Here is a 24,469-nt window from a genome sequence, read left to right as displayed (position 1 = left end):
TCTACACACCAGATTCCTATTAACGCTTGGTCTGTGATGCCGGTGTTTCCGGCATCATTGTATCTGTTATTACCGGCATGTCCGTTCACCTCATGATGTGGACTTAAATGCGGCATGCCAGTGTTACTGGCTTGGCTGCCATGGGTCAACGCCGATACCGGCAACGGTGGGTCCCTGATGATGCCGGTGTCACCGGAATCTCGACTCAGACTACTCCGGTGTGGTAAAGGATGCCTGTAAGGTAATACCGGCATTGATTCTTCTGGACCAGCATACTTGTGAAGTGGGAGAATGGAAAAACAGGCTCCCGTCCTTCCCCTCTCGCGCCTGGCCTAAAGGATCACGGCCCAGGCACCCGCCACGAGAAGAGTTTGCCCATCTACCAGACAACCAAATACCCTGGTACAGGAACATACGGATGTGTCCATCTGCCTGCCCAGCAGCACGTCCTGCCCATGCTGACACCTGCGGCACGGATCAACTAGACTAAAACCAACACGTTGTTAGAGATGCCATGACGACCTAGCCAACGGTCAGCACACCTGTGCAAATATACACACTGGACATTCCCGCACCAATCTACACGAAGAATATACTCAGTGCTATGACGTAGGCGACAGACATACTCACGGACGTGCATCTTTATTATTTTCCACATAGGCTCTCAAAATGCAGAAACGCAAGACGCATCATGAACTCATCTAAAGGGCTTGCTTACGCTTCTCCTAAACCCAGGTACCATAATGAGAAATATAACGAAGACACGATACTGGTCATAAGACAATATGATACTATAACCTAAAGCGCCTGTGTACCAAACGGTTCCACCTATACACCAGGCCTAAGTAGGCCGCAAGCAAGAGCTCCCATGGACGTTAAAAGAACAAGAGTCAGGTTGCTGATCCTGCAGAATGAGCCCGGCGAGAGCAGACAGCCAAGGTCGCAATGTTGCAAACCCACATTCCGAAAGCAGACCATCAAGGGCACGATGTTGCAACCTCGCACGCCGCGCACCAACGTTAAAGTCACACCTGCAAATTAAACCAGGCACACAGTAGAAAAACAATATTAATTGTGCAAAAGTCTGCCTCAAACACGGTCCCACCTCACGTGACCAAGCCGAACCTGACAGGATGCCAAGTCCAGGAGAAAGAAGGCGTCTGGATCCCTTGGTACAAGACACAGGCAGACACACTTAAAAGGCTCAATGGACATCTGCGACAGTGGGAGTAGTCGGCCTTCCAGCTCATGAATAAGTCCTCACATTGTCTGCACGTACTCATAGTGAAACATTGTTGCAAATGACAGGTACACCGAGAGCTGGGAACAGCGATGGTCCCAAGCTGGGAAGCTCACGGGCGCACCAATCAGAACATGGGGCTCTTATCACTTACGCCATTAACATTGACCAATCATCAGTAGTCTTCATGTAACAATTCTCAAGTGTCTAATTGTAGGGACAACCCAGATATATCACCTGACTAACCCTTGTACACTAATATTGTCCTCTATACGTATGCTATACTAACCCTACCACTCGAGCAACCAATTAAGAGTGGCAATAGGTTTTTTGCTAACTTTCTAAGGTGACGCAAGTAGCGCGTCATACTAAGGTAAAAAGGGCCTGCGAGCCCCACGATTGTGTGTGTGTCAGGACGGACGCGTACGCTCCTTGACCCATCCCTGCCGTTTTTGTTTAATAAACAGCAGAGTCACCTTGCTTCTTGCGTGTGTCTCATACTCTATCTCATCTGGGATATACGGGAGGAGTTGGGGCCTCCCTGCCCGGAGGTCTGCGGACAGCCCGGACGACCCCGGCAGAATTTCCCCCCGACAAGTTGGAGGCACTGCTGAGATCTGTTTAAGATCGGCCCTTTTTTTTTTATTTTTGTTTTTTTACTTTTTCCAGGCACTCCGGTTGCGGGGAGGCCCGGCGGCGCGGCCCCCTCTGCCGTCGCCCCCTTCTGAGGACTACAGGACCATCGCGGAGCTGCGAGAAGACCGGACAGCGCAATCCGAATATTGGCCCTCGGGAGCCGCTTGAGAAGTATCCCGCCCGCGGTTGGCGAGTGTCCAGACGTGGTCCAGACGAGGGGAGGTGACGAGCCGCTTGGAGGGGTGCACGCAGTCGAGCGGCCCCGCATCAAGAGAACTTGGTGAGCATGCCACGCACAACAAGCAATGCGAAATTGTGAGGGAGGGGGGAGGAATTAAATAAGGGAGGCGGGAGGTGTTGCACAGGTGCGCGGCGAAGGTTCGACAACTTAATGTTGGAAATAGAATGAATGGTAGTCGAACAAGTGCGAGAGCAGTCGACTACGTTACGCGAGAGAGGGGGGCGGAGCACGAAAACATCACGTGCGGCCGCTCGTAGAAACTGATTGGCCTAGGTAGCGACTACGTGCAAGGGTGGGTGTGTGTGGTTTCCTACGATTTGGCATTTATTGATCAATGAGTAGATGAGGATCCCTATTGTTCGAGCAAGAAACTCGATAGGTAGATGACGTTTCCCTGTAGGCGGTAGCTAGCTAGTTGCCTAATACGGAAGATAATTGGCTGGTTAAGCCCTCCTGTCGAGGGGCGTATCACACGCGAGGCGACGCAGTGTGCGCAGTCTGATTATATTATTGATTTGATTACCTTGTTCCAGGAGTGACAGGAAGACAGCTGTAGGGTTAACGGGGGTAGATTGAAAGTGCATTTTGAACTTAAAGAATATATGAAGAACTTATCAGTAGCTCGAAGAGATCGGTGACGTCACCAGTAGGGCTTTCATAGGATATCCCGAGCACAAGGCATCTTTCTTTCTGAGAGTGGTGGGGAAAGAGAATTGTGGTAAGGGAGTGGAAACGGAGATAAACGGTAATGAGTTGATCGGGGAAAGGCGAAACGGGGAACGTGGCTGCGCACGGAGAACGCCGGCCACGGCAAGTGTAGAAGGGGGGGGAGCACGTGAAAATAGGACGACTGTATAAGAACGTCATAAGGGGTACGCAGCCGCAGGGGGCTACGTGCGCCTCGGCCGCAGGGGGCCGTAAGGGTATTGTATAAAGAAAGAAAGACAGAAGGAAATATACAAATGTAACATACTATATTCTTTATAATTTTTCTTAGCGGACTATCGTAAGTCCCCAAACTTACGGGGCCAGGTAAACGATATAAGGCTGTATATTGTAAACTGCTGGTGAGATAAACTGCTACCAGATAGGGGAAGGGTAACAAGTGGACCGTTACTATGTCATACGGGACAGGATCGGGAGGGTGGGGGAACACCCTCACTACCCCACTACAACACATCTGCACAACACTGCCACCCCATAGGGAGAAACTGATTAAATATAGCATAGAATGGACCCAGGGGACGGATAACAAAATGCTAGCACCGTGGCCGCCTAATGGTAGCTTCGATCCATATGTCCAACATTCATTATTAAACCATCTGCACAATACATATAAAGGGAAGAAGTTGGCAAACCATGTGGAGGTGTTTAATTTATGGAGGATGTTCCAGGGGTCCCGACCAGGACCAAATGGAATGTTCACTATGGGGGAAATACCAGAAGAAAAAGAGATTAAGGAGGGAGGAGAGGATGGGAAAAAGGGGAGTGAGGACCCAAAGAACACGGGGAACAGAGGAGAGGGAGGAGAAAAGAATAATAAAACAGATGAGATAAAAAAGGAACCGAGCAACGAGATACCCATAGCAAGGGGGGTGAAAACAGAGGGAGGGGGGTTGTACCCTTTAAGAGAATTAGGAGAAATAGAAAGAGGACAGTTAAGGGCGGCTGAGGGATACTCGAACCCGGCATACAGCCCTCCACCATATGTGGCTCATAGGAAGATGCCAGCAGGGGAGGGGAGGACTGGAGAAGACCAGACTGTGGAAATAGGAAATGATGAGTGGGTAGCTGCACAGATATTATTAAAATTACGAGGTTCATTAACAGGAGAAGAGAAGGAGGTAGTAAAGAAAACAGATGAGGATAATGCCAGGGACAGTGAAATGAGGGGGGAAGAGCTGTTACAACAACAGGAAGAGATTTTGGAGGAACGACTAGCAAAATTAAGGGATGAGCAGAATGAATTGATCAAGCAGCTTGAAAGGGAGGAGAAAGAGAGAACGAGGAAAAGGAAAGAAGGTAATAACGAATTGGAAAAAATATGGGAACGAACAGAGGAGCAAAGGAGAGAAGCTGAAAGGGTAAAAGCAGCAGCAGAGAGGGTATCAAGAGTAGTACTGCGAGAAAAGAAAAGGGAAGAAGAAAAAGAAAAAGAAATGGCAATGTGGAAGAGGAGGTTACTATCAGAAACAACTAAGAAATACGAAGAAGGGAGGATGATAGAGAGTATAGTAGAAAGAGAAAGGGTGAAATGGTAAAGGAAGAAGGAGGATGAAAGAATACTAGAACAGATGAGAAGTGAAGTGATGGAGGAATTAAAAAGGAAAAGGGAGGAAAATAGTAGGGAGATGGAGGAGAGAAATGAAGGAGAAAGAGAAGATAGGAGTAGGGAGAGTGGAGAATAGGGGGATGTATATAGAAACACAGAAGAAGCAACAACATCAGCACAAAGGGGAGTGGTTGATAAAGGAGAAACAGGAGAACTGGACCTAATAGACTTACAAACAGTAACGATCAAGGGGAAAAAGACCGAGTGGGGGTTGCCGTTTATGACTGACTTTTGCAGTGAGGAAGAAGAAGGAGTGGAGAAAGAAGGAAGAAAAAGTGAAAGGGAAAGTTTAGATAAACTATACATCACCCGGACCAACACAGACTCACCATGGATCAGTAGGAGAAAGGATGAACTGGAGAGAAGTGAGGAGGGAGAGCGAGGAATAGTGGAAAGACAGACACATGAGTCCGCACCATCCCCATCCCCATCACGCCCTCTCCCATCGCACCCTACATGCTCAACCACCTCACGCTCGTTACGCAAAATAAAACTTGCGCCCTTCACAGAAGAACTGACACCCTATGCATATCGGCTTAGAAACCTCCCTAGTCGCAGGAAGGAAAGACGAATACACATGCCCACATTAAAAACAGGAAAAGATGGAGAAGAAAGAGTTACGAGCAGGGGAAATACGGACGAAAGTGAAAATGTGGAAGAAAGGGAAGAGGAGGAAGGGTGTGAGGACTCGGTATTATGGAACACAAAGGGTGAAACGAGACATAACTTGATGCCACTTTTAGAGAGAGGAGGGGTTAGACCGCAGTATGTCCCTTGGAAGCATACCGATAAAGAAAATATAAAATGCAGGCTCCCATCATTAAGTGGAGGTGCGGGTAAGTGGATATATGAAATGGAAAAACACACCGCAGGACAGAAACTGGCAGTAGGAGATGTAAAGGGCCTGTTAATATCAATATTAGGGGATAGAGCGGATGACATTTGGAAAAGAGCGGGATTCCATGGGGTAACAATAACAAACACATCGCACAATGGGGCACCATTCGCAAACTGCAGACATGCACTATGGCAGGCACTGAGGGTACAGTACCCAGACACATCAGACATAGGAGCAATTACCTCATGCAAGATGCGTGAGAATGAAGATCCTGTTGATTATATCCAGGAGATCCAGGAGAAGTGGCGCATGGAAACGAGAGAGCAATGGGATAAAACACCAGCAATATTCTATCATATACTAGTACAAGGGCTCCCAGAAGGAGTTCAGAAACAACTAAAGAAAGTAGTGGGAATGGAAGCAAAACCATGGGCAGAAATACAACTTACTATAGTGCATCATTGCAGGACATGGCAAGGAAAAATGAAACAAAAGGAAGAGGACAGGAAAACGGAAGAGGCTAAACTACTACAGAAAAAACGTACTAAATACACAATGGAAGGGGCACTAATAACTACGCCCACAACAATGACCCAAAGCCCCACACAAGTAGTGGCTGCACAAGATTCCGCCCAAATACCACCTTCACAGACTGTAACACAACAGGCGCCGCCAATACAACCATACATGACCAACATGGGAGGAGGACATACGATGGCAGGAGCTGGGTATTATAATTATAACAGGGGGAGAGGAGGATTTATGAGAGGGAGAGGATACGGATATAACACCCAACACCAGGTGGGAGGACTTAGAAATCCCTACCCCACAGGGCAACCAGTATACCAGGACAACACAGGGAGCTTTCCATGGCAAAGTAGGGAACCGCCAGTGTGTTGGAGTTGTGGACTATTAGGGCACATGTCACGCACGTGTAGAGTTAGACCAGGAACACCATCATGGAGTGAACGGGGACAACCAAGGCCCTCACAGGAACAGCAGGGCCTACAGCAACAGCAGACGTTGCAACAGGGAAATGAACAACAACAACAATTAACACAACAACAGCCACAGAGGTATTCACTGCCACAACAACAGGTAGCGATGACACAGCAACCCCAAGCACAACAAACACAACTGGGTAGGGTGACGGTCTTGGGACACAACCCTTACACAGGAAATGGCCAATCATTGAACCCTCAATAGGACAGCCCACAGACGGCCTTGGTGTGTCCCATCCTGTCAGTAACACCTAATAGTGCGGAGGAGCCACGCATAGAGGTAAAGATAGGTGACAAAATATCATTCCTTGTTGACACCGGGGCAACCCGGTCTTGCATAAGGGAAGGTAAATTTAAGATGTCAGGCGAAGCCATGACCACCCAAGGATTCTCTGGGGCTAGAGGGTTGGTTCCCTTTACTGATAACATTCCCTTATCTATTGGAGATTATGATCTGTCAGTTCCACTTCTATATTATAGTGCCTCACCCGTAAATATACTGGGGAGAGACATAATGAACAGGTTGAATATGACGATCTCCTTTACTGAGGACGGCATAATTTGCTCTACTCCAGGGATTAGCATGCTCGCAGCACGACAGATTATGCAAGCATACTGCGGACAGACAGCGATTAGGGCGGAGCCAGTAGATGGCGAACTATTCCAGTATGGAACAGATATGGCAATTGCATGGATGCCGGGGATAGAAGGGAAAATATGGAGGAGGCCAGCAGCCTATCTGTTCAGACCAGAAACACCTGTTAATGAACTAGAAGGAAAGGTGATCCTAATGGACATTGAGAGCATTATTGCAACAGCTGATTACATTGCTGTACATGCCCAAGACAAAGAAGGAAGAGCATGGAGGGCCGTGATAGCATTAGCAGAAGGATGTAGGCTCACCCAGGTGTCAGATGAGGAGCTGTTCTCAGATGAAAAGGAAGAAGGTGAAATGGCGTTTATGATGAGTGTGGAAATATGGCTAAGAGTGGCTTACAAACAAGTAGCACAGAAAATTGCAATGGCACTTGAGGCACCCGCATGCACCCCTGTCCCCTTCTTTAAGGAGGATATGTCAAAGGTACCCAAATCATTGTGGACTACTGCCCCTATGACGTGGGGTGCATAAAAAGTATAGGGGGAGTAAGGATAAAATTGAAAAAAGGTGCAATACTCCCCAGAGTAAAACAGTACCCACTATCAAAAGAGGCAGATGAGGGTATATATGAAACCATAACGGCCCTTATAAATAATGGCATATTGGTCCCCTCGGAATCACCTTGCAACACGGCTGTGTACCCAGTGCGCAAGGCTAAAGGGGGGTCTTGGCGCCTCATACAGGACCTCAGGCCCTTGAACAACATAGTAGAAGCGGAATATCCCGTAGCAGCAAACCCGGCCACGATATTGTGTGGCATTCCAGCAGAGGCATCACGATTTACAGTGATCGACCTTAAAAATGCTTTTTTCTCAATACCACTACACCCAGACTCACAAGATCTGACGAGCTTCACTTACAGAAACACAAAGTGGAAACACACTAGATTGCCACAAGGGTATTGCGAATCACCCTCAATTTTCAATAGAGTGATACAGATGGATTTGGGTAACATTGAAGTGGAAAGCACAGTGTTGCAGTATGTGGATGACATAATAATTTGCAGCACGAACGAAAGAACATGCAGAGAGGACTCCTTAAAGATGTTGACAATATTGGCTGAAAAAGGTTACAAGGTAGACATGGAAAAGATACAGTACTGTCAAGAACAGGTACTTTACATTGGTCAACTTATATCCCAACATGGAAGAAAGATTGCACCACAAAGAGCACAGGCCATTTCAAACACTCCAATGCCACAAACTGTGAGGGAACTGCAGCAGTTCCTGGGGCTGTGCAACTACTGTAGAGCGTGGGTATTTGATTACAGTTCATACATAGGACCCCTGCTTGAGGAGTTAAGGGAAGCTAATAAAGGGGAGAAAAAGCTGGGGTGGACGATGGAAATGAAAGAGGCTTTTGCTGAATTGAAAGATGCGATATCAACTGCTCCAGTGCTGGCATCCCCAGACTATGAGAGACAATTTTTTATATTTTCACATTGCGACTCAGCAGTAATGAAAGCAGTGTTGGCTCAAAAAACAAGCATGGGCTACAAACCAGTAGCATTTTACAGCGGCCACTTAGATCCTGTGATGTTAGGTCACTTCCCTTGCGAACAAGGTCTCGCCGCAGCTGCTTTTGCAGTGGAAAAGGCATCAGCAATCACCATGGGGTGCCCAACTACACTGTTTGTGGAACATGCACTATTTGCGATATTGAATAAACCTAAGTCCACCCTAACCACGCAAAGAGCATCAGGTTATGAGATCATTTTATCAAGAGCTGAACTATCAATTGTTAGATGTAGCACGGTCAACCCTGCAAGGTTCCTAGCAGAAGTAATTGAGGAGGGAGATTATGCCCATGACTGTACGGAAATAACTGAAATGTACTCATGTACTAGAAAGGTTGAAGAAAACGCACTGGAGGGTGGTGAGCTCTTATTTATTGATGGGTCATCAACTATCGATCAAGGGGATGGTATAAGGAGAACTGGGGCAGCAGTGGTAAAAATGATGGAGGTACCGGTGTGTGTGGCAATAAAATGTGTACAATTACCACAGCATTTCTCCGCTCAAGCAGCGGAACTAGTTGCACTGATCTTGGCGTTGAAGGAAAGCTTTGACAAACGAGTGACCATATACTCCGACAGCGCATATGTTACATCCACTGTCCACTCAGGGCTGTCGAAATGGAGAAGAAGAGGGTTTAGGAGAGCTGATGGCACTCCAGTGCAACATGCTCTCTTATTGGCTGAACTAATTGAAGTAATAAATGACCCCCAAGAATTAGCTTTAGTAAAATGCACCGCACACACCAATGGTGAAGACCACGTCTCGAAGGGGAATGCAGCAGCAGACGCACATGCGAAGTATGCTGCATATTTTGGTGAGATATGGAACCCCCCAGAGTCACAGAGAGGGAGAGGGAGGGGAATGGCTAAGGAGATGTTGATAAGAGAAGGGTACACCCATCTCCCAGCCACGCAGATTATGGAGCTACAAGCGGCTGCACCAATGGCCGAAAAAGAAATATGGGTAAAAAGAGGATGCACAAAGTCACCAACTGACGCACTATGGCGCCAGGGTGGCACTGGAAAAGTTGTAATACCATTGGCACTTTTGGACACTGCCCTGAGCCAACTACATCATCCAGCCCACACAGGCAAGGAAGTAATTGCAGCACGAATTAGGGAAGACTGGTTCTGCCCCGAGCTAAATTCTCATGTGTCAAACTTTATCAGTAATTGTCTCACATGTCAACAGTTTACGGCCGGCCATACTCTAAAGGTGGTAAGAGGTACTATACCCCGGCCAGAGGGACCTTTCCGGCATCTCCATATTGACTATGTTGATATGATCAACATATGTCAAGGAAATAGGTATATGATCGTAGTAGTATGCCCATTCTCTAGGTGGATTGAAGCAGGGCCCTGTTCACACCCAGATGCATTTAGAGCAGCTAAATTCCTAGTGAGGGAGGTCTTCCCAAGATGGGGAGTGTGCGAGGTGTTAAGGTCAGACAATGGCCCACATTTCGCAAACGAAATGTTCCAGCACATCACATCCTTCCTGAACATAAAGCATAAATTTGCATGTGCATACCACCCACAGGCCAACGGTGTATGTGAACGCCTGAATGGCCTATTAAAGGAGGCAATCGCAAAGATACAGCAAACAACAAAGAAGAGTTGGTTATATTGCCTTCCATTAGCCCTATTTGAGCTAAGGAATAGACCAGGGTCCGACCACCACATCACCCCACACGAGGTGGTTACCGGACGTCAAATGCGCCTTCCCCTAACGCCAACATCAAGAGCATTTACCGACGACGAAAGCACAGCGAGTGTTCTTGGTGATGAAATGTACCAATCTGTGTCTTCTTTGATTACTAGTGTAGTGTTTGTGTCTCAACAGCTCGAGCGCACACAGGGCGGGTCTAACAGCAATCAACAAGAAGACGCGGATAAAGAATTGGAAAAAGAAAGACTGTGTAAAGTTGCTAAAGGTGACCACGTACTACTTCGCAATTTCAATAGGAAGTGGAACAGTCCGCGATTTACTGGCTCCCATCTAGTAGAGGAGGTATCAACGAGAGCAGTAAAGCTACAGGATAAGCGTGCCTGGAACCACCTACACGATGTAAAGATCTACAAACTCCAGACCCGCCCCAGCGCCACCGACAGGTCCATTGGAAGAACAACAACAACATCGCCGACGGAGGAAGAGAGTTCTATCACAGCCAACGACCCAAGTGTTCCCATACCCTGTCACTCCCCAGAGTCCCCAGAGACAATAACTAAAGAAGAAAAGGGTGATCCCCATACTGCCCACCCCATGGTCACACGCTCAAAGAGTAAAAATACTTCCGCCAGTTGAGCCCAAACCCCCTGCCCATTGACCCCTACCCCCACTACGAGTAATAACTGAACTAAAGGACATTGTATTGCACAAGTACACATGTAAACACGTGAATGCTTTCTTTTCTTTTCTCTCGCACATGCAGGAACTGCGTATTATTGTACTGCTAAGAAAATAGATAACTAACAAATTCACTGCCCAGGAGTAGATGGTACCCTCAGACGATGACTACCCAGAAGAATTGTCGCACCAATTTGTATATGAAATAAAAAGGCCAACGTACCTGAAAAAGAGAAGGGTACGTGTGTACTACACAGCATTCCTCTTGGCCATAGAATACTCAATGCCCCACCTCCACCCATACTTGCCTGCCCTAAGAGATAGATCGCTTAGATTGGCGTGGGAACAGCTCTTTGCCTGGGCACTGAATGACTACCTTATAGGGAGAGCTTAAACAACAACAACTAACATTTAATAACCAGCATATTGAGAATTTTCAGGCGGGCAACTTTAACGTCGCAAGAATACGCTGCCGGACCGCAGCAAGGTAAGAGCAAAAATGCCGGTGAAGTTAGCATATGTAATAAAAATAATAGGGATTTTGATGATCACCGGGTTCTTGGCTGCCTCTGTATGGCAGTACAGCTGTGCTATCAATATTATTGCTGTACCCAAACCTAATACACCCCCATCCCCAGCTGCAACAGGTGTTACGTCAGGTGATACTAGTAAAATTATACACAAGCAAAATAGAGTTCAACGCAGCACATACTCAGATAATAAAGGTATTGATAATTATATCCAAGATTCAGCACACGTCTCAAACAACATATGGTACCAACACATGACCCGCATTGGTAAGCAGACAACAGAAGACAGCTGCTACGTTTGCTCATTAATACCATACGCCATGAGCGCTTCCCGAACATTTGTTGCCACAGAAATAGATGAAAAGACAGCACGATGCATAATATACTTGGCACTGTTCCAAACGAAAGGAAGATTTCAAGGGACAGTGGTGCATATGGTGTGGAAAACACAAGATTCGTACCCATACGAAAACAACTTCCTCAAGACTTATTTGAGTTACCACAAGAGCAGTTTACATGCAGAAGCATTCAGATACATAACAAGTGGTCCTGCAAAAGGGGAAACAAAGAAAGTAACACTGCAGTATTTACCATGTGATTGGTATGCCACTGAAGTTCCTGGTAAACTAGGATGCTGGGAGAGGCCACTGGTGACGATAACGGGGAAGGTGTACTTGGACAACAATTGGGAGATAGGAGTGATTGGAAGCAACATGGTAACAAAGGAAACTATCTCAACTATCGAGGCACACAACCACAGATGTTGGACGACTTGGATCAAGTACGTACCAATGCTCACATGGATAGAGACGGATGAAGACCCAATAACAATACTGCCGCTGACTGCGCCTAAGGTATGCTACCAACATAAAGGAGAGGTGGACGTAGGATACAACACCAATTGTGCCAGCGTGATGGAGTTACCTGAGGGGGGAGCAGGAACAGCAGTAATAATGGACCATTACTGGGCCTGTGGAGAAAAGGCATACCACACACTGCCCCCTCTGTGGAATGGTGTATGCACGATGGTGCACGTCAATGTACCATCACTAGTGGTACCCAAGAAGCATGTGAATGTGGCAAACTTTCCCAAAATGGATGAAGGGGACAAGAGAAAGAAGAGATCTGCACCACCTCAGGAGGAGCAAGGGAACAGGACCAACGGCAATAATACCGTCCTAAATAGAAGGAAAAGACAAGGAGAACCTCTGACTGGAAATTACCTATGGGGAAGGTCGGAAACGGCCCTCACTTCAATTCCGCCAGAACACAGACTATTCAGCAGAGCAGCAATGTTCTTCTCCTCAATAATCCATCCGGGACTGCAGGCTTACGCAAACGCAAAATGGCTCCAGATAACTAGATGGGAACTAATGATGACCATCAATTCTACAGTAAATGGATTCAACGCAATAAAAGAGGAGCTGCGAGCTGTAAGGATGGTAGCACTCCAGAACAGATATGTATTGGACCTCCTCACAGCCATGGAAGGAGGAGTATGCGCAAAGATAGGACAATCATGCTGCACGTTCATTCCTGCCAACGATGCTGACAACGGTACACTGACAGAAGCAGTTTCACAATTGGCCCAGATGCACTCCAAAATGATGGATGAAAGTAAAGGTGTGAAAAAGGATGAGAGCTGGTTTTCGCTATTATGGTCATGGATGCCATCTTGGCTGTCAGATGGACTAAAAATTATAGTTGGTTGTACTATTTTGGCTGGAGCTACACTGATCATAATAAGATTTTGGAAGGCACGCACCACCGACGAGTTGCTTGAAATGGTCGGTATGCACCCCTTGATGCCAGCAGATGATGGCCAACACGCAGGCATAATAATACAAGAGAGGGAGAAGCTGCGCAACCAGATCATCACCAACCATCTGGACCCACCCTCAGTGAAGATCGAGAACCCAAGAAACCCCAGGAGTTACATAGGGAAATGGGTATACTGTACTCCTGGAGGAACATGTGAATATATGTATTGGTCATTCGAAGATCATGTTAACCACTATGGACATCTAGGAGGAATAACTAAAATATGGAGAGTAAGAGGAGATAACGAAAAGGATATGTTTGTGGTCGACAAGTCGACCAGAGGGGGGACTGAAGTGGGAGAATGGAAAAACAGGCTCCCGTCCTTCCCCTCTCGCGCCTGGCCTAAAGGATCACGGCCCAGGCACCCGCCACGAGAAGAGTTTGCCCATCTACCAGACGACCAAATACCCTGGTACAGGAACATACGGATGTGTCCATCTGCCTGCCCAGCAGCACGTCCTGCCCATGCTGACACCTGCGGCACGGATCAACTAGACTAAAACCAAAACGTCGTTAGAGATGCCATGACGACCTAGCCAACGGTCAGCACACCTGTGCAAATATACACACTGGACACTCCCGCACCAATCTACACGAAGAATATACTCAGTGCTATGACATAGGCGACAGACATACTCACGGACGTGCATCTTTATTATTTTCCACAAAGGCTCTCAAAATGCAGAAACGCAAGACGCATCATGAACTCATCTAAAGAGCTTGCTTACGCTTCTCCTAAACCCAGGTACCATAATGAGAAATATAACGAAGACACGATACTGGTCATAAGACAATATGATACTATAACCTAAAGCGCCTGTGCACCAAACGGTTCCACCTATACACCAGGCCTAAGTAGGCCGCAAGCAAGAGCTCCCATGGACGTTAAAAGAACAAGAGTCAGGTTGCTGATCCTGCAAAATGAGCCCGGCGAGAGCAGACAGCCAAGGTCGCAATGTTGCAAACCCACATTCCGAAAGCAGACCATCAAGGGCACGATGTTGCAACCTTGCACGCCGCGCACCAACGTTAAAGTCACACCTGCAAATTAAACCAGGCACACAGTAGAAAAACAATATTAATTGTGCAAAAATCTGCCTCAAACACGGTCCCACCTCACGTGACCAAGCCGAACCTGACAGGATGCCAAGTCCAAGACAAAGAAGACGTCTGGATCCCTTGGTACAAGACACAGGCAGACACACTTAAAAGGCTCAATGGACATCTGCGACAGTGGGAGTAGTCGGCCTTCCAGCTCATGAATAAGTCCTCACATTGTCTCATAGTGAAACATTGTTGCAAATGACAGGTACACCGAGAGCTGGGAACAGCGATGGTCCCAAGCTGGGAAGCTCACGGGCGCACCAATCAGAACATGGGGCTCTTATCACTTACGCCATTAACATTGACCAATCATCAGTAGTCTTCATGTAACAATTCTCATGTATCTAATTGTAGGGACAACCCAGATATATCACCTGACTAACCCTTGTCCACTAATATTGTCCTCTATACGTATGCTATACTAACCCTACCACTTGAGCAACCAATTAAGAGTGGCAATAGGTTTTTTGCTAACTTTCTAAGGTGACGCAAGTAGCGCGTCATACTAAGGTAAAAAGGGCCTGCGAGCCCCACGATTGTGTGTGTGTCAGGACGGACGCGTACGCTCCTTGACCCATCCCTGCCGTTTTTGTTTAATAAACAGCAGAGTCACCTTGCTTCTTGCGTGTGTCTCATATTCTATCTCATCTGGGATATACGGGAGGAGTTGGGGCCTCCCTGCCCGGAGGTCTGCGGACGGCCCGGCCGACCCCGGCAGAATTTCCCCCCGACACTTGTAATGAGGCCCAATGTAATTGTAGCTCACACGGTGCTCTGTGAACTGAAGATGCAAGTGCTCTTGTGTGTAGAACTATCTGGTGAATTTGTAGGTTGGTGACAACTTGTAAATGGTACATGTTTTTGTTCTATTGATTTCTGTAGGGGGTCAGCTAGTGTTTTCTTGGGTGTGGTGAATGATCGAACTTATTGCTAGCTGCTCATAGTGATATTGGGTGAAGTGGTCGGCAGCCTGCCATGCAGGTAGACCTTTAACAGATTCTGCTTAGGTCACTGAAAGTGTGTTTTTAAGTGCAGTGATTTGTAATTGTTGGAGTTTGTTGGGTGTGATGCCATGTTGGCTAGAGGTGAGTACTGAAATGAGGGAGTTTACAGGTTGGTTCATGACATTGTAGGGTAGATTTGTAGCTTTGTATACTAAACCCACAAACTTGTTAATGACATTTGAGTGCTCTAGCAAAGAAGGACAAGATGGAAAGTGATGGCTGTGATTCCCTTGAGGTTTTCCAGTACACTAGCCATATGTTTAACTATACTCACCCTGTAGTAATGCCACCCATTTTACACACATGGAATTAAAACCCTTTTCCTAAATTGTTTGGAAGCAACATGAAATAACTGCTCCTGAAGTTGTCTGCAATAATCGTTCACAATTCCAAACCCATCCTAAAGTTGTTCATGGGTCATCCTGGAGTAATTCCCACCTATCCTGAAGTTGTCATGGTGTCCCCCTGGAGTAATCCCTCCCACCCATCCTGAAGTCATGGGGGTCACCCTGGAGTAATTACCACCCATCCTCAAGTTGTCCTGGGGTCATCCTGGAGTTATCCCACCCATCCTGACGTTGTCATGGGGTTATCCTGGAGTAACACAAGATCATTACTGGAAGTAATCAGAACTCATCCTGGAGTAGTTTCTGTGATAATTCTAGAGTCATGTCATTTAAATATTTCGGCCTATACACCTACTTCAGGATGGCTTCGGATGATCTCCCTGAACTAGCCATGGATGTTTCCAGAATGATTCCAGGAAGATCTTCCTTTTCAACTTGGGCACATACACAGTGTACTTTTATTATTTATTACTACAGCAGACATAGGCAATCATCCAGGCCTGGATGGCAGCAAACGGCCTATGCCTTAACGGGGATAAAACGGAACTCCTAATTGTAGGCCCCAAGGAAACCCTAAAAAAAACTGGACACCAAATACAGCAATTTCAGCATTGAAAACGCGATCATCCCAGTCTCAACTGCAGTGAAAACACTCAGTCTTTCTTGACTCCACGCTCTCCATGAATAGACTAGTCAGCTACATTTCCTCATCAGCAGCTTGCACTACTAAAATCATCAACGCGGTAAAACCCTACCTCTCTGCCAAGAACTGTCTCAACATTGCCAGAGCCACCATAGGAGCCAAACTGGTCTATTGCAATGTCCTTCTGCTAGGTACTTCTGCCAAGAACATTAACAGGCTACAAATTGCACAAAACAATGCTCTCTGAGCTGCTCTCAGTATCCCCAGGAGAGCGCATATCTCCCAGGCCAGACAAGATGCCCACTGGCTCCCTATCAAAGAATGCATATTGTTCAAGGTGCTCACAATCGCACACAAATTTCTTTCCCAATCAGCGCCCCAATACCTAGCTGATCGGATACACTCTTCACAATCACTCAGACCCAAGCGAGAACTCTACTCTGACCAACTCGCGCTCCCTGTCTTTAACAGAGCCAAAGCCGGCGGTACTAGCTTTGAAGTATTGGCACCAAAATCCTGGAACCTACTACCCCCCAAACTCAGGAAGGAAACGTCCCTCCTAGCCTTTAGAAAGTCTCTGAAAACCATATTATTCAAATAACTGTTTGTTCCACTGTAACCAAGGAGCTGTTTATCGTCTAATATGTATGACCCTTTTATCGCCTAATACGTTATGACCCTGAATGGGAACTGTACACTGCTTTTTGCCTGCACCCAAGTGAATGTGATGTAACAGCGCCACGATGCCCTAGGGCAGTTGTGCGCTTTATAAATGGAAATTAAATAAAAAAATGATGACTTGTCTAGCTCTGATTTATTTCTGCTGCACGTGCACCAAGCAGCAGCTCTGAGACCATTTCTGTTCTCACATAAGTTCTCAACATGGGTGCCAGATATCCATCTATGGCCTCCGACACACAGGTTCTGCGGGGAGCGAACACACCTGTCAAAAGCAGGCTCCCTGTAACCTAGCCTCACCTTTGCATGCATCGATGGAAGGGTGGAAAACAAGGCAATGGGGGACTCCCTCATAATAGAACAGTCAGCACGTCCTAACAGGAAGTATCTATTTACATCCACAAACAATTCCGGCACAGCCCCAAACTTGCCAGTATTTAATATTCATAGGACCCAGGTCATGTACTTGGGTGAAAAGGAGCAGAGAGCACACCTCCCCTGCTCCCATAATTTTGCATTTGACATAAGAACGAGAGACAGATGCCCACAGCCACCTAATATATTGGCCATATACTGAGGTGATGTATGAAGGGCGAGGTGATATAAGAAGCCCCCCAGCTCCCACTGGAATTATTCTTCTATACCTTGTACGGAATAAGATCAACACCGGTACCTCCATCCTGCAGTGTGCATTTACCATAGTCTCAGCACAACACCCACGCCCTTACCTACTGCTGCTAATTCACTACAAAAGCAGGGGTTAGTATGCAAAGGTATCGTGGGAACTTAAATTATGTTGCCATGTGTAAGGTAGTAGACACATACACTGACATCCAGTATATGAATTGTCAATATTGACATTTATCTATTTGGTAATATTGGATGTGATTTTTTTGAAATCGCAGATCTCTGAATTCCTTGTACAGACTACTAATTTTGGCAGATAAGGCATAGTGTGATAAAAGGTTCGGGAACTCTCATGTCGGTTAAGTGGTGAAGGCTGGATTTGAGAGCACTCTCCAATTCAGGAACTTGAACGCATCTCTTACCATCTCGTAGGAATACTGTTTGCAAAAGTTCCTTTGAAACGTTGGTTTAAAAACACTGTGGAAGGCATTGCAAAAATATGGTGATTGTGTTTAGCTAATTGATCCCAACTGCTGTTTTTGCAGAAGTTTCACGATTATTTTTATTGTTTGTATATTTGGGCATATTGTTCAAATTAGAGATATGCTTTTGTTTCACAAGCTACTGATGAGGATTATTTTGAGTGTCCCAAAAAAAGAATAGCAATAACTACGTTTATTAAGTGCTGCTCACTACAAAATGAGAAGGTAGCCTGATTAATGAACCCCCTGAGCCTTGATTGGAGAGGGTAAGCAGGCCAAAACTGTTCACCGGGTGTAGAATAGCAGGGGATCCTATTGCAGAAAGTTGCAAAGGCAAATGATCAGGTTGGGAGACTGTTGCTGAAATGTTATACGTTTAGACATTCCTGTAAATCACATGTTGTCTTTCATATTCCTGCGGCATGAGGTTTGTGTGCTTTCTATAAATGTATCAATAAATAAAGGTGCTGTAAAATGTGGTGTTTTGACATGGAGATGGGTACGGCTCCCATGCTTAACTCGGTGTGGGAACTTTTGCCCCATAGCGAAAATCAAAAGATGGCACCCAAGAATATACTCGGAAGAGTGAGTGAACATATCTTAAAGTAAACGATACAAGTTTAGTTCACTTGACCTTAGAAGAAATTGCACCACATGTATCCTTCACTTGTGCCGTGAAAAGCAGTACATGGCCACAATCGAGGAAAAATAACTGCACCAATCTCCAGGATTGTAACCTCTATTACCACATCCTGGGCAAATATTGAGGAATTGCTTGACCTCTCATCATTCCCCACCTAAACCCCATTTCTGGCTTTCAAAAATACTCTGCTTTATAAAGATGACTTGAAAAGTACACATACCATAGTAAGGTATGAGTGCCCGCTCAAATATATAAATCATTACAGAAATATGTTAAGCAACAACTGTACAATTATGGCATTATTCCCCCATCTTGACTGGGAGACTACAAATACCAGAATGCAATTAAGCAACATGCAAAAAATGTCCCTAAAATTTTGAAAAAGTATTTTCAAGACATAACAAACCACATTTAATGTGTGAAAAGGTTACCTCATTCAGAGTCGGTGATTTACAAATGAAGGGTTCATATATGTGATGAAAATATCACATTCTACCAAAAATTATTTTTTGGGCATTAAATATGAACATCTAAAAAGAAAGTAGCCAATTTAAAAATGTTGTCTGATTTATTGTAATTGGCCTGGAGGAGAGCTTAGATTTAGGCAGTTAACTGGTCCTTTGTGTGTGTATGCTTTCAAAATGAAAATGCTTATTTGCATTTTAACACAGAAACATTACAAACGTCTCCTCCAAAACAATGGCCTCTTAAATGGGCCGTCATTTGTAAATCACCCCCACTTAATGCGCAGCTTGAGGAAAGAATGTAATGAGCAGTCATTAAAGGGCCTGCAGCATCTGATGGGCTGCTGGGAAGGGATGCGTCTCCCTAGAGATCCCCAAGAGGTTGGCAGGCGACACAGTGGCCTCACACAAGGTTCGTACTGCACAGCAGTTTAAGCAGACACTGGTCTCTTGCTGGCCCCTCTGACTAGCAGGGCCCTGTGCCACTGCACACACTGGCCGTGCCTCAGACCGGCCCTGCCAGCATTAATCCGTGACCAGGTTCTAACACTGGGGAACAAGGAGCTAGTACATAGTGTTCCACAAATCAAGTTTCCACACAAGATGCAAACTTATCATTGTGCTATGGTTTATGACCTCTTATGCTTCCAATGCTGTACAGAGGAGTCCTAATATTTATTTATAAATTGTCCCAAACGCACAGAGTTAAATTCACATAGATGTATTTGTTCGTCATTGGTTGACCTGTGGAGTCAAAAGTATCTCCTGATGCCTGTTATTGTCAGGGTAACCAGGCTCTTCTAGGCTATACACAGGAGCTAAATAGCTCCCAGCTCCCCTCAACTTCGAACACTGAACGCACAAGCACTAAACCAGTAACCACCTTTCCGTTTTTCCAAGGAACTAATCAAATATTCAACGGCAGATGCCACCACCATCTACTCCACCCACTGCCCCCTTCCTGCACACAGTACCTATAACACAAGAAACGGGTAGCCAAGAGCAGCACCAACTCTGCCCTTTGCCTGTGGGGCAGCACCAACACTTAGGTGTTGGTTATGTGTGACAGATGATACAAAGCACCTATGAGCGGCAGTCACCAGTCGCTGCTGCTGGGTAAATATACCCTACAGAAACATACACTGAGGAGCAGGGACCATCTTGCCCAATCCCAGTAAGGATCTACCCGAACGTTGCAGGTGGGCAATGACAATAGGCATTGTAAGAACTAATGTGCAACACCAGGGTTGCTACCAACACCCCCACCCCCGGACCGGTCTCCTTCGATCAAAATCTGTGTGCCCAAAGATAGGCTTGCCCTGGATGCGTGGCATCTACCCTGAGCTTCTAGAAGGATTATGGTTTGCACCACCAATTATACACACTACCCTTGTACTGCGGGACACGTCTTGCCACTTTCTCTGCAGCAGAAACTGCTGTTCCAGACCAATACTCAGTTTCCCAGCCCTGGGGGCACGGTATATGCATGGCACACAGCAAGGAACAGTATACACCCAGCTTACTGCTAGATTGTTACACTCACCTGGTCTCTGCGGAGACGTTGGGGCACGGTGCAGCCCTCTCTGGAACCGACTCCCCTTGGTCAGGCTTCTTCCCCAGCTCCTGTGTTGTGGACTGCGCTGGTTGTTGGTACTGCCCCTGCGAGAATACGAGAGGCTGTGAGAATGCTGTGATGTGTTTGTGCTCTCCCCACACCCTTCTTCCCAGAATGTGGTGAGCATGCGCCTAACCATATAGTCTCACCTGTTTAATTATGGTGGCAAGCTCTCCTTCCTGCTTCTCACTGCAGGGGCACTTTTAGATAGACTGAGTTTCTTCACTGGTCCATGTGCATGGCAGCCCAGACCGGCTGTGGCTGAACCACTTCAAAGGTAAGTATCCTTCGATAATGATTATTGTCCGTGTTCTTTTGTAATGTCTTTTTCCTTGATTATTATCCGTATCTCTTGTAATTTCTTTCTTTCTTCCCAATAGGTGATATGAGGCCCAACGGAATTGCGGTGCAAGAAGCGAGCCCCAATGTAGAAAAAGAGGTCACGATGTCCCAATAGGTGGTAAGTTTGGTTCTTAGGTCAAGCGCGAGGATTGGTTTGAGCGTAATATCTTTATAGTTTTTCTAACCTTGTTTGTCCTTTTCTCTTGCAGGGATGGCATGGCGAATTCAGACCGGGTAGCTGTTATCCGAAGATCTGCCGGCGGGTGGATCCGCGATGATGCTGGCCGAAGATGGACTCCCGAATAAGTGTTGAGGCTGGAAGTCGGGATCAGGTAAGGATGCGTTCTGACTGCGGTTGCTGTTGGAATCAGGTAAGGATGCGCTCCGACTTGGTTGCTGTTGGAATGAGGTAAGGATGCGCTCTGACTGCGGTTGCTGCTGGAATTGGGTAAGATGCGCTTCAGGGATGGTTATTGCTGGAATCAGGTAAGATGTGCTTCAGGCGGCGGAGAGCGTTACGCTGCTATAAGCAGACTAACACGAAGCACTTGCGGTTGGGGGCAGGCTTAAATAGCCTGGTCCCGGCAACTTCCATTTGTTCTGACTTGTGGCCCCACCCTGCCACTCTCAGAAGATGCTGCATGTGCAGCCCAATGCACTCCTATGGCCACGTCTGACCTGGAGGCCCTGCAGGGGAGAAAATAGCACATGCACCAGAATAAGTGTGCAGAGCACACTTTCTCATGAGCCTGGTGCCAAAGGCGCCAGGACTGGGTCCAACTAGACCCTTTATGTAGTGGAGCTTGTGGTTCTTGCCTTGTGGCCATGACATAGATTGACGAGTTTGTGCTGTGATTACCCTCTAGTCCTCTTCAAAAGGGAAAGTGAAGCAGCGCCATAATATGAAAGCACCTCGTTAGAAGTCTAAGAGCTATGCTGTCTGAGACCGTGACTAGCCCTAAACTAGGTGCAAGGGAACCCACCAGCACAGGTTCCGGGTGTGTGCCCTGCTCCCGGATGGGCTATACATTGAGTGTGTGCCCGGTCCTCTGAGCAGGGTGTGACCTCCAGCCCTGTGCGCTGCGGGAAGGACCAGCCTGTTCCCCACAGTCACGAACAGACCCACATTGATGACCCCACATACCTTGTTCACCCAGTTTTAATCTAACACTAATTCTTCTTGCAAACCTTTCCTCCGGTCCTCCTCCGGTGCAATGCCTTCCGTTCCAGTGGAAAGTGTTCACCGAACCAGCCATTCAATGTCATCTGTGAAAGATGGAAGCTGCGCTCTCGTAATCTGCAGCGCCACCTGGTCTTGGTGCATTGGGGCACACTGTAGCCCTGTCCTGTGTCTGCGGCAGGAAGGGATGTGCCTGCCACCACCCAGGGCTCACCTACCATCTGAGAACTTCCTGGAAGGCTGCCCTGTAGAGAACCGCAGCTGCAGTTATGCGCCTGAGAGCCCCCACAACTGAGCCAACGGACATTTAACCCCTAAAATAATGGGGGTGTTCTTACATTGAACTCCTGCGGGTGTCTCCTAACAGCCTCAGAGTTGGTGCCTGATAATACTGTGTCTGGGTTCCAGTAGAGCGTTGTCTGCGCGGCTTCTTGTTCAGACCCGGAAGAACAGTGGACCACGGGATGCATTGTTCAGGGTAGGCGAATTACTGCACTGTGTGAAACAGTGCCCCATCACTAGAGCTGTGCGGGTAAAGCGGGACGACCAGTGGCGTACCGAGCAAGGGGGGCAAGCTGCCCCCCCCACAGGCTCTTTTGAGAGCCTGACTAGGACATTTGTCACTGGGACACCTTTCCCGTTGGCACCTCAATGAGGGTGCCCAACGGGAAAGGTGTCCCGAATGGAGGACAATGTGTGTTGAGCAATTTCTGCATGCTCATTGTCCTGGCAGCAGGACCCCTTACCCTTTCTAAACGGGAGAGGTGTCCCGCGGCCAGGAAAATGTCCCAAGGAGCTCCGTGAGCAAATGTGAGCAATTAAGAACTGATGGGAGGGAGGGGGCTATTAGCAGGGACTTTTGTCCCTTTAGAAATGTGCATGGGAGGGAGTGATAGGCAGTGAGAAGGGTGCATAATGCTGCAGGCTTTATGAAATAATGACTATGGCCCTCATTACGACCCTGGCGGAAAGTGACTGACCGGACCGCCACAGCGTAAATAGCGTTTCCGCCATTGCACGAAGGAGCAAAGTGCGGCCCATTCCGACCCATCGGGCACGAGCACCACGGCATGGCGGAAGGTCAAAGTCCGCGATGGCGGAAATGACCCCAAAACGGCCCACACCGCCGCCGTACGGCGCCCTAGGTGCAATACCGCCACCCATCACAGCGGACACCGCAGTGTGCGCCTACCGGAAAGTACGGTGACCGTAAATATACGGAAACGGAAGTAAAAACATGGGCCCGGAACGGGAAACATCCCGCCGTACACCTATAAAACCACTAAAACCACACAACCACTAAAAACACTACTCTGAGACACACCCCAACCCGTCATCCACCCTAGCGAAACCAAGAAAAATGGGAAAAGTAGCGAAGAAAGCGTGCGACCGCAAGCGGCAGGTCCACTTCTCCCGTGAGGAACTCACCGTGCCAACAGAGACCCTCCAGGAGAATGCTGCCGTCGTCTTCTGCACACAAATGACCAGGACGGCACTTGCAAACAAGAAGGCCATATGGGCTCTGGTGGCACAGCGGGTAAGTGCGGTGGGGACCGCACCCCGCACCCCACAGCAATGCCGAAAGCGATGGGACGACCTGCGGATACGCGTCCGCAGCATACTCTCTGCCAACCGCAACATTGCCACAGCCACCGGCGGAGGTCCTGAATCACCCATCAAGTTGACCCCCTGGGAAGAAATCTGTGCCTCCACCATCGGAATGGAGAGCATAGAGGGAGTCGGAGGGATGGAGAAAGGAGTGCAGACATCCGAAGATTCAGGTAGGTGGGCCAAATAAAACAATGCTAAATCCACAATGTCCAATCATGTGAAGTACCATGTGTCCACATAGTGCAACAGAAACACATGTCCAGGAGAACGTCCACACACATCGGCCTGATAGCGCACTTTAAAACTCACAATAAATACATAAATAATTAAAAACCCCTAAAACACCCACTACACGTGCAGCAGGCACACCCTAACTGCAGGCTGCCAAACAACTGCACCCTCACTCCACACACAAATGAAAGCACCTCCAAGGCCCCGACCCAAATCACCCTCAGGTACCACCCCAATGCATGTGATACAATGCCATTCCAATACCCACAGACCCATTAATAACCCTCGCCCTCCTTTACTCCACCACAGGGTCCGATCCAAACGACGAGCATCAGGAC

At 47.3% G+C, this 24,469-nt stretch overlaps 1 protein-coding gene across 5 annotated transcripts in view; it reads left to right on the top strand.

Annotated features, from left to right (window-relative positions):
* The window catches only part of LOC138504372 (uncharacterized), a 30,664-nt gene extending 15,821 nt beyond the window's left edge, over positions 1-14,843 (top strand). For 4 of the 5 annotated variants that reach the window (XM_069624830.1, XM_069624829.1, XM_069624827.1 and 1 more), the window contains one exon: positions 10,306-14,843. In XM_069624830.1, coding sequence (XP_069480931.1) covers positions 11,309-13,660 — 2,352 coding nt within the window. In that variant the 5' untranslated portion in view covers positions 10,306-11,308 and the 3' untranslated portion in view covers positions 13,661-14,843. Of the gene's footprint in view, positions 1-1,741; positions 2,157-10,305 lie in introns of those variants that run through there. The other variant, XM_069624831.1, reaches the window with a different exon arrangement.
* The last annotated feature ends 9,626 nt before the right edge of the window (positions 14,844-24,469 follow it).

The sequence above is a fragment of the Ambystoma mexicanum genome, chromosome 11, assembly GCF_040938575.1.
Source record: "Ambystoma mexicanum isolate Mex_15411 chromosome 11, UKY_AmexF1_1, whole genome shotgun sequence".
Classification (NCBI taxonomy): domain Eukaryota; kingdom Metazoa; phylum Chordata; class Amphibia; order Caudata; family Ambystomatidae; genus Ambystoma; species Ambystoma mexicanum.
The sequence above is the reverse complement of the archived record's forward strand: the minus strand, read 5'-3'. Positions and strand labels throughout refer to the sequence as shown.